Raw genomic sequence first — 10893 nt, 5'->3', positions numbered from 1 at the left:
ACGTACACACATATATACACATATCTCTATATCTATCTATCTGTCTATCTATGTATCTATCTATCTATCTATGTATGTATCTGTCTATATCTGTCACCCAGGCTGGAGTCCAGTGGCGTGATCTCGGTTCACTGCAACCTCCATTTCCTGGGTTTAAGCAATTCTCCTGTCTCAGCCTCCCAAGTAGCTGGGACTACAGGTGTATGCCACCACACACAGCCAATTTCTGCATTTTTGGTACAGACGGGGTTTCACCATGTTGGCCAGGCTGGTCTCGACCTCAGGTGATCCACTGGCCTTGGCCCCCCAAAGTGCTTGGATTACACCTGTGAGCAACCATGTCTGGCTTGAATATTTCTAAAGAAAAAAAAATTCTATTTTTAAAATGTATATTTGCAGGCCGGGCGCGGTGGCTCAAGCCTGTAATCCCAGCACTTTGGGAGGCCGAGGCGGGTGGATCACGAGGTCAAGAGATCAAGACCATCCTGGTCAACATGGTGAAACCCCGTCTCTACTAAAAATACAAAAATTCAGCTGGGCATGGTGGCGTGTGCCTGTAATCCCAGCTACTCAGGAGGCTGAGGCAGGAGAATTGCCTGAACCCGGGAGGCGGAGGTTGCGGTGAGCCGAAATCGCGCCATTGCACTCCAGCCTGGGTAACAAGAGCGAAACTCCGTCTCAAAAAAAAAAAAAAAAAAAAAAAATGTATATTTGCTTCTTCACAAAAATTATCAAATTTTATTTTAAAACTGTAAATGAGCTGGGCGTGGTGGCTCACGCCTGTAATCTCAGCATTTTGGGAGGCCAAGGCAGGCAGATCACCTAAGGTCAGGAGTTCAAGACCAGCCTGGCCAACATGGTGAAACCGTCTTTAAAAAAACCAAAACAGTGGCCGGGCGCAGTGGCTCAAGCCTGTAATCCCAGCACTTTGGGAGGCCGACGAGGGTGGAACACGAGGTCAAGAGATCGAGACCATCCTGGTCAACATGGTGAAACCCCATCTCTACTAAAAATACAAAACATTAGTTGGGCATGGTGGCGCATGCCTGTAATCCCAGCTACTGAGGAGGTTGAGGCAGGAGAATTGCCTGAACCCAGGAGGCGGAGGTTGCGGTGAGCCGAGATTGCACCATTGCACTCCAGCCTGGGTAACAAGAGTGAAACTCCATCTCAAAAAAAAACAAAAACAAAAACAAAAACAAAAAAAAACTGTAAATGGGGCAAGGCGCCAATTACTCACACCTATAATCCCAGCACTTTGAGAGGCCAAGGTGGGTGGATCACTTGATATCAGAGGTTCAAGACCACCCCGGCCAACATGGTGAAACCCTGTCTCTACTAAAAATACAAAAATTAGCTGGACATGATGTTGCATGCCTGTAGTCTCAGCTACTCAGGAGGCTGAGGCAGGAGAATCACCTGAACCTGGGAGGCAGAGGTTGCAGTGAGCTGAGATCTCCAGCCTGGTGACAGAGCGAGACTCCATCTCAAAAAAAAAAAACAAAGAAAGAAAAAGAGTCAATCTTGACTCCTACCTCACATCATACATAAATGTCAATTTCAGATACATATGAGAAAGAATTAAGGTCAGATGTGGTGGCTCATGATCGTAATCGCAGCACTTCTCGAGGCCAAGGTGGGAGAATTACTTGAGCCCAGAAGTTAGAGACCAGCTTGGCCAATGTGACAAAACACCAACTCTACAAAAGATTTTTCTTTCTTTTTGTTTGTTTGTTTGTTTGTTTGAGACAGAGTCTTGCTCCGTCACCCAGACTGGAATGCAATGGTTCGATTTCAGCTCACTGTGCAACCTCCACCTCCTGTGTTCAAGTGATTCTCCTGCCTCAGCCTCTGAAGTAGCTGGGATTACAGGTGTTTGCCATCACACTCGGCTAATTTTTTTTTTTGTATTTTTGGTAAAGGCGGGGGGTTCACCATGTTGGCTAGGCTGGTCTTGAACTCCTGACCTCAAATGATCCACCTGCCTTAGCCTCCCAAAGTGCTGGGATTATAGGCATAAGCCACCATGCCCAGCCTACTACAAAAGATTTTTAAGTTGGCCAGGAACAGACAGATAGTACCTGTTACTAGGAAGCTGAGGTGGGCGTTTGACTTGAGCCCAGGTCAGAGCTGTAATGAGCCATGACCATACCACCTCACTCCAGCCTGGGTGACAGAGCAAGACTCTGACAGAGTCTTGACAGAGCAAGAATTAAAACTCACTGAAGCTGCAGTGGGCCGAGATGCACCATTGCATTCCAGCCTGGGTGACAGAGCAAGACTGTCTCAATTAAAAAAAAAAAAAAAAAAAAAAATTGAATATAGTAAAAATTCATTGGTTTATACTAAAAGATAAAATTAAAATTAATAATAAAATAGGGAAGGTGAAAGAGTGAGACTCTGTCTCAAAAAAAGGAGAGAAAGAAAAGAAGAAGGGCATGACTTGGGCCTGGAGATCTGAGGCAAGAATGTGCACCGGGGAAATGTATGCAGCTGGATACTGCTACAGCAAATAGAAGCTGAAAAGACACCAAAGGAAACAAGACAGAAGTGCGTTTTGCAAAAATCTTAAAGGTCCTGTATTCCATTCTAATGAACCTAGGCTTCATCTAATGATTGGAAGTTCCTGAAAGTTTTGCTCTATTTCTTTTGTTTTATTTTGAGGGAAATATATCACATAAACAGAACACTAAATGTACTTAGATGAGAGAATTCTGTTTTTCAGAAGGAAAACTTGAACTACCCTAAAGAGAGCTTGTCATTCAACTTCCTGATTTCCCTAGTGGCTAGAATGCTCATGATTGTATTTCCAGTGAATGGCCTAGGAGAAGTGCAATAAATACTTGTTGATAATAAAGATAGCACTGAAATTATCCCAATAAGAAATAAAGGCCTCACTGTAACAGTGGTCAAGAAAATGGAGAGGTAGTAGGATTCAGATTTAGTAGAACAAGAGAATTTAGATGGATGAAAGAAGGAGGTGAGGATACTGAATATTCTATTTTGGATGATCATGTGTTACACCACTGAACCAAACATGTAATGGGAGAGAGAGCAGGTTTGGGGAAGAATAGAACAAATGTATTCATACCCATTAGAGACAGACTTTTTTTTTACAATTATGTCATTTTGTAATGTTACAATTGCCAAATTGTAGCATTACAAGGGAGCTTACAAGGGAGGTCTCTGACTAGATATTGTTAAATGTTACTTTGTAAGCCATCGGTAAGTGGCCACATTTTATCTATTCCCACAAGCTTGAAGTGACTAGACTGAGTAAAAGAAGATTATACATTTCAGTAAAGTTATTATTTTTTTTTTTTGAGACAGGGTCTTGCTTTGTCACCCATGCTGGAGTACAGTGGCATGATCATAGCTCACTGCTGCCTCAGCTTCCCAAGATCACGAAATCTTCCCACCTCAGTGACCCAAGTAGCTGGAACCAGAGGCATGAGCCACCACACCCGGCTATTTTTTTTTTTTTTTTTTAATTTTGGAGCTGGGTGCAATGGCTCATACCTGTAATCCTAGCACCCCAAATTAGACCAGAAACTGGCAATTTAGCAACACTATTCAAAGTAAAACCATCCCCTATGTTCCCCATGTATATCACTCAGCATCAAATGAGATCTTTCTTCATTTTGCTACTCAAAATGTCCTAACGGAGGCCATGAGTGGTGGAGCCACCTCTAATCCCAGCACTTTGGGAGGTTGAGAGTTCAAGGCCTGACCAACATGGAGAAACACCATCCTAAAAATACAAAATTATCTGGGCATGGTGGTGCATACCTGTAATCCCAGCTATTAGGGAGCCTGAGGCAGGAGAATTGCTTGAACCCGAGAGGCAGAGGTTGCGGTGAGCCCAGGTCACACCATTGCACTCCAGCCCGGGCAACAAGAACAAAACTCTGTCTCAAATTTTTTAAAAAAAGTCCTAATGGGTGGCTTGTCGAAAGCCCAACTAAATATTACAATTCTTATCAGAATTTGCTAAAAACTTCAAACTCTATCTTTGCCATGGTTGGGGCTTAAAAAAATAAATAAAAATATTATTTAAAAAATCAAAGGTCAGGCACAGTGGCTCACGCCTATAATCCCAACACTTTGGGAGGCCGAGGTGGGTGAGTCATCCTGAAGTCAGGAGTTCGAGACCAGCCTGATCAACATGGTGAAACCTCATCTCTACGAAAAATACAAAAATTAGCCAGGCATGGTGGTGCTTGCCTGTAATCCCAAATACTTGGAAGGCTGAGGCAGGAGAATCACTTGAATTCAGGAGGTAGGAGGTTGCAGTGAGCCAAGATCTCGTCACTGCACTCCAGCCTGGGCAACAGAGCAATACTCTATCTCAAAATTAAATAAATAAATAAAATAGAATAAAATAGAAATTTGGTGTGGAGGTGGACGTCACATTATATTTCCCAGTTTATTTATCTCAAACTCTTGGGCTCAAGCAATCCTCTTCTGTTAGCCTCCCAAAGTGCTGGGATTACAGGTTCAGTAAGATTTTTCATTAACAAAGTAGTGGCTTATGCCTGTAATCCAAGCACTTTGGAGGCCAAGGTGGGTGGATCACCTGAGATTAGGAGTTCAAGACCAGCCTGACCAACATGGTGAAACCCCGTCTTTAAAAAAATAATAACAAAGTATTTTAGAAACACTTTAAATGTCCATCAATACATGATTGATTGTCTGATCTCTCATTTGCAATGGCTCAGACAATTAAGAAATCAGCTTTATTTATTTATTTATTTACTGAGACAGGGTCAGGCTCTGTCATTAAAGCTGCAATGTAATGGTGCCATCATAGCTCACTGCAGCCTTGAACTCTTGGGCTCAAGCTATCCTCCCAACCCAGCCTCTCTCGTAACTGAAAACACAGGTGCATGCCAACATACCCAGCTATGTTTTTTGTGTTTTTTTCTGTTTTGAGATGGAGCCTTGCTCTGTTGCCTAGGCTGGAGTGCAATGGCAGAATCTTGGCTCACTACAACCTCTACCTCCCGGGTTCAAGTGATTCTCCTGCCTCAACCACCCAAGTAGCTGGGATTACAGGCATGCACCACCAAGCCCTGCTAATTTTTGTATTTTTAATAGAGATAGGGTTTCACCATGTTGACCAGGCTGGTCTTGAACTCCTGACCTCAGGTGATCTGTCCACCTTGGCCTCCCAAAATGCTGGGATTACAGGCATGAGCCACCCCGCCCAGTCCAGCTATGTGTTTTCTTTCTTTTTTTTTTGTTTTGAGACAGAGTTTCGCTCTTGTTACCCAGGCTGGAGTGCAATGGCGCGATCTCGGCTCACCACAACCTCCGCCTCCTGGGTTCAGGCAATTCTCCTGCCTCAGCCTCCTGAGTAGCTGGGATTACAGGCACGCGCCACCATGCCCAGCTAATGTTTTGTATTTTTAGTAGAGACGGGGTTTCACCATGTTGACCAGGATGGTCTCGATCTCTTGGCCTCGTGATCCACCCACCTCGGCCTCCCAAAGTGCTGGGATTACAGGCGTGAGCCACCGCACCCGGCCCAGCTATGTGTTTTCTGATGAAGTCTTGTTATGTTGCCTACGTTGGTCTCAAACTCCTGGCCTCAAGTGATCCTCTTCCGTCAGCCTCCCAGAGTGCTGTGGTTACAGGCGTGAACCACCAATGAGCAGCCAAAATCAGCATGTTTAAACCGATAATTTAAATCAAGAATGAAACAGAAGACCATGCACGGTGGCTCATGCCTGTAATCCCAGCACTTTGGGAGGCTGAGGCAGGTGGATCATCTGAGGTCAGGAGTTGGAGACCAGCCTGGCCAACGTGGCAAAACCCTGTCCCTACTAAAGATACAAAAATTAGCCAGGCATGGTCGTGGGTGCCTGTAATTCCAGCTACATGGGAGGCAGAAGAAGCAAGAGAGAATCGCCTGAACCTGGGAGGCTGAGGTTGCAGTAAGCTGAGATTGTGCCACTGCACTCCAGTCTGAGTGAGAGAGTGCGACTTTGTCTCACAAAAGAAAACAAAAACAAGCCGGGCGCGGTGGCTCAAGCCTGTAATCCCAGCACTTTGGAAGGCCGAGACGGATGGATCAGGAAGTCAAGAGATCGAGACCATCCTGGTCAACATGGTGAAACCCCGTCTCTACTAAAAATACAAAATATTAGCTGGGTATGGTGGCGTGTGCCTGTAATCCCAGCTACTCAGGAGGTTGAGGCAGGAGAATTGCCTGAACCCAGGAGGCGGAGGTTGCGGTGAGCCGAGATCGCGCCATTGCACTCCAGCCTGGGTAACAAGAGTGAAACTCTATCTCAAATTAAAAAAAAAAAGAAAAGAAAAACAAAAAAGAAATATAAATGGCTTACTGAATTTTATGTTCACAATCCTTTTTTTTGAGATAGAGTCTCATTGCTGTCACCCAGGCTGGAATCCAGTGGCGTGATCACTATTTACTGAAGCCTTGACTTCCCAGGCTTAGGCGACCCTTTCACTATAGCCTCCAAGTAGTTAGGACTACAGGAGTGTGCCACCACAGCCAGCTAGTTTTGTACCTTTAGTAGAGACAAGGTCTTGCTCTATTGCCCAGGCTGATTTTGACCTCCTGGGCTCAGGAAGTCCTCCTGCCTTGGTCCTCCCAAAATGCTGGGATTACAAGCATGAGCCACCATGCCTGGCTTAAATCTCACAATGCTGTTTTGAGGCAAGGTCTCTCCCTGTTGCCCCTGCTGAAGTGCAGTGGCACAGTCTCCACTCACTACAACCTCTGCTTCCCAGGCTAAAGTGATTCTTGTGTCTCAGCCTCCTGAGTAGCTGGGATTACAGGCATGCACCACCACTCCTGGCTAATTTTTGTATTTTTAGAAGAGATGGAGTTTCTCCAGGTTGACCAGACTGGTCTCGAACTCCTGGCCTCAAGTGATCTATCCACCTCAGCCTCCTAAAGTTCCTGGATTACAGATGTGAACCACCATGACTAGCCTCCCAATATTTTTATTTATTTATTCTTTTTTTTTTTTTTGAGATGGAGTTTCGCTGTTGTCCAGGCTGGAGTGCAGTGGTGTGATCACAGCTCACTGAAACCTCCACCTCCAATTCTGCTGCCTCAGCCTCTGGAGTAGCTCGAACTACAGGTATGCACAACTACGCCCAGCTAATTTTGTATTTTTAGTAGAGATGGGGTTTCACCCCAGCTGGTCTTGAACTCCTGACATCAAGCGATCCACCTGCTTGGGCCTCCCAAAGTGCTGGGATTACAGGTGTGAACCACCATGCCCAGCCACAATACTTTTTATTTTTATTTTATTTTATTTTTTTGAGATGGAGTTTTGCTCTGGTGGCCCAGGCTGGAGTGCAGTGGTGCAATCTTGGCTCACTGCAACCTCTGCCTCCTGGGTTCAAGTGAATCTCTTGCCTCAGCCTCCAGAGTAGCTGGGATTATAGGCACCTGCCACCACACCCAGCTACTTTTTGTATTTTTAGTAGAGATGGAGTTTTGCTGTATTGGCCAGGCTGGTCTCAAACTCCTGACCTCAGGTGATCTGCCCACCTTGGCCTCCCAAAGTGTTAGGATTACAGCTGTGAGCCACCATACCCATCCTACAATACTTCTAACTCCATCTATTCTACTGTACCTGCATTTGTAGTAGACATAATCAAGATAACTTTAATGTGTGATCTAAAAATCATAAAACATCATATTTGACAGGTGTTTTAAAAGGCTGAAAAAGCAACAGTAAATTTTAACCAAGTTCCCTAAAAGTTTTTAAATAAATTCTAAATCAACAGATCCTTTTACTACCTTAGGTTCATAAACTATAATAAGAACTAGTTTGTATATCACTTTGGAGTTTACAAGCCATTTTTCTTTAATCCCAACAACCCTATGAAGTTAGTAGAGCAGGTAGAAATCATCAAAAGCTGAGACAAAAGCTGTATTATTGCTATGCCTCCAAAGCAAAGTTTCAAGATTAGGGATGCAACTGTATTCTTTCAAAAGGAAAGATGTTTAATACCTCTGGTTTTTCAGGCTGCTATGGAGTTAATGAATTTGTTCCACTCTTAATTTTTAAATCTGTGACTGCCAAAAAAGACATGCAACTAGCCAAAAGAGGCATGGGGAAATCTTTGCAAAACCACATTTCATACAGTTTCTCTATGTTTCCATCAAATCCTGTAATGAAAAAAAAAAAAACTGTATGTTCCAGTTTTCTAGAACAAATTCTAAAAATAAGCAAGCTACGGCATCACTGCACAAGACATACTTCAGGTAGGTCCAGTAATTCTTTTATGAATCACTTAAAGTAACATTGTACCAAAGGAAAAATATGTAATAGTGAAGCAAATTGTCTCTACATACAGATCACTTTACCAAGTGTCAGCTGTCTCCAAGCCCCTTGACTGTCTGCTTACCTCCAGAGGCACAATGACAGATGGTTTCTTCTTCAGCTCCTCACATTTTCTTTTCTTACAGATCTGATGGCTGTTCTTTCTGTTCTTGCAGTAAGTACATTCACCACAATTGGCCTTCTGCTGGCAGGGTTCACAGACCCCACATCGCTTTCTTTTCTTCTTTTCCAAAGTGGGCAGCAAAGTGGTATAGGAAGAATTGGAGGTACTGACCATTGGCACTGGCATAGTCACCACTGCAGTGTTCACAACATGAATTGTGCTGGTTACACTGACCTGGGAGTTCCCGCTGTCTGAATTGCTGGGACCAGCCTGGGAGAGTTGGGCAACACCCAGTGAAGCGTGGAAGAGTCCTCTCTCATGGACTAATGGGAACCCCTGAGTGTTAGCTGGCAAGAAGCTTATATGAACCTGTTTCTCATTTTCAACATTACTGATACCCATTACTGGAGGTAATGAATTTTTCTCTGAGTTTGATGATGATTGAGGAGTGTGTCCTGAGCCCAAAGGCAAAATCTGTATAGCACCCTGGACTTCAAGTCCATATGAGACAGTGCTTTGGGGCTCAGGCCATTTGGAAGGAGCACTAAAGGTAGCAATTGGATTTGGAGGAACAGGAAGGAAAACAGGCAAGTCTGGGACAACACCCTCATTCATATCAAGAGTTTCTTGTTGGTCTAAAATAGTACCAAAGACCTCTCCTTGGGCTGGAATAGCACCAGGAATCTCGGGTGGATTTGGGGTCTCACCCAGGGCCTCAATATGAACTGGGTCAGCCCCAGGATGTTCCCATTGGTGTGGGATAGCACCAAAGGCCTGTCCTAGAACAGAGGTGGTATCGGAAACTTCCTGTTCATTTGAAGTAGCTTTGAAATCTTGATGAGGTGGTTTAGCACCAAGGGTTGCTTGTTTTGAGCCTGACAAGAGGAATTTTATCACAGAGGTAGAAGACGTAGACCCACCAAGAGCCAAGCAGTTTCTAAGGTTCAATTCAGGTATAACCTTATCAATACTGGAGGTGGGGTAGCGATCATCTTCACTTTTAATGGGATCCAGGTAAGGATCAGATAACTTAAGAGATTCCACTCTTGAACCCAACTCTTCTAACTGAATGCTGGGGTTTCCTTGAGAGGTAACTTTGGGCGTTGCTCTTTGGAGCAAAGGAGCACACACTGTGTCCTGAGCAAGCATATTTGGGGAACCACTGGTATCATTCAATGTCTCTTCAGAGAATAGTCCTTCACCATAGCGTGTCCCTTCCAGTGGCCCAGGAAGGATCTCAGCTTCAGGGCCACTGTGGGTAGGGATATTGATTTTGGAATCCTCAACTCTTTGGGACCAAGACTGAGTTGTCTCTTGGCTCTTACCTTTAATTAAACAGGAATTTTGTACATCAATTAGAGTCTCCATATCAGGAAGGACTTGGGTGTCTTTCACTGGAACCAAATCATTTTCTGAGTGCTTTGCTCCCAAATCAGGGAGTATCTTATAATTACAGTCATGTTGGTTTTCTAAACCTTTAGAAAGTGGAACCTTTTTGGATTTGGCTATGACCAGTGGGGGCTGGGAGAGTCGCCTGCTAAGAGAGGTGCTTCGTAGCGCCATTGTAAACCCATTGCAAGTTAAGGACTCTGGGTTCTGAAAAAGAACCTCAGTCCTATCCAAACTCATGCGTGCTGCTCCAGCTCTTGTCAGAAGGCTTCTGACTGGCATGGGTGGTTTAGGTTCTGTTTTTCTCTTAACATCTCTTTCTTGAATTAATTGTTTCAATTTTCCAGGGCTGAAAGTCTTGACCGATGCCACAGTTTTGTTGGCTGCCTTGGTTGTCTTTCGCAGTTGACTGTTTTTCTTTTTTTTGTTTACAGCTTCCTTCCTGACTAATCTGGAAGGCCTTGCATGGCGGGATCGAGACATAGTTATAGAGTAGGAAAAAATGAAAGGGCACAGGAAACAGAGTCATTGGTCCTTTGGAAAGTCTCACTTCTGAGGAGAATCTGGATGCACTGCTCTTGAGCTCAGTCACACAAGGTTTTCGTCTGAAATAACAATAAACACTGAAGTGAGTCTTTTTCTATGCATTCCACTATTTGAAATAGAATATTCACTACTAATTGTTTTAGTTTTTTGAGACACGGTCTTATTCTGTTGCCCAGGCTGGAGTGCAGAGGCATGATCACAGCTCGCCACAGCCTGGACCTCCACAGGCTCAAGCAATCTTCCCACTTCAGCCTCCCTAGTAGCTAGGACTACACCATCACACTCAGCTAATTTTGGTATTTTTTTGTAGAGACAGGTTTTCACCATGTTGCCCTGGCTGGTCTCTAATTGGGTTCATTTGCTCACTTTGGCCTTCCCTAGTGCTAGGATTATAGGCATGAGCCCGGCCAGTAAAGACCAGGAGCAGTGGTTCATTCCTGTGATCCCAGCATTTGAGGAGGCTGAGGCAGAAATATCACTTGAGGCCAGGAGTTCAAGACCAGCTTGGGCAACATATGCAGACTCCAC

The 10893-nt window shown here is 44.4% G+C and overlaps 1 protein-coding gene across 1 annotated transcript in view; it reads right to left on the bottom strand.

The window, feature by feature from the left end:
• TET1 (tet methylcytosine dioxygenase 1) overlaps positions 1 to 10443 on the bottom strand; it is a 129180-nt gene extending 118737 nt beyond the window's left edge. The window contains exon 1 of the mRNA XM_032256155.1: positions 8392 to 10443. Within this exon, the coding sequence (XP_032112046.1) occupies positions 8392 to 10302 (1911 nt within the window). The 5' untranslated portion in view covers positions 10303 to 10443. The remainder of the gene's footprint in view (positions 1 to 8391) is intronic.
• Between the last annotated feature and the right edge of the window lie 450 nt (positions 10444 to 10893).

This window comes from Sapajus apella, unplaced genomic scaffold (genome assembly GCF_009761245.1).
Source record: "Sapajus apella isolate SASKATOON/1434 unplaced genomic scaffold, GSC_monkey_1.0 scaffold94, whole genome shotgun sequence".
NCBI lineage: Eukaryota > Metazoa > Chordata > Mammalia > Primates > Cebidae > Sapajus > Sapajus apella.
Note: the sequence above shows the minus strand (reverse complement) of the source record. Positions and strands in the feature narration are given on the sequence as shown.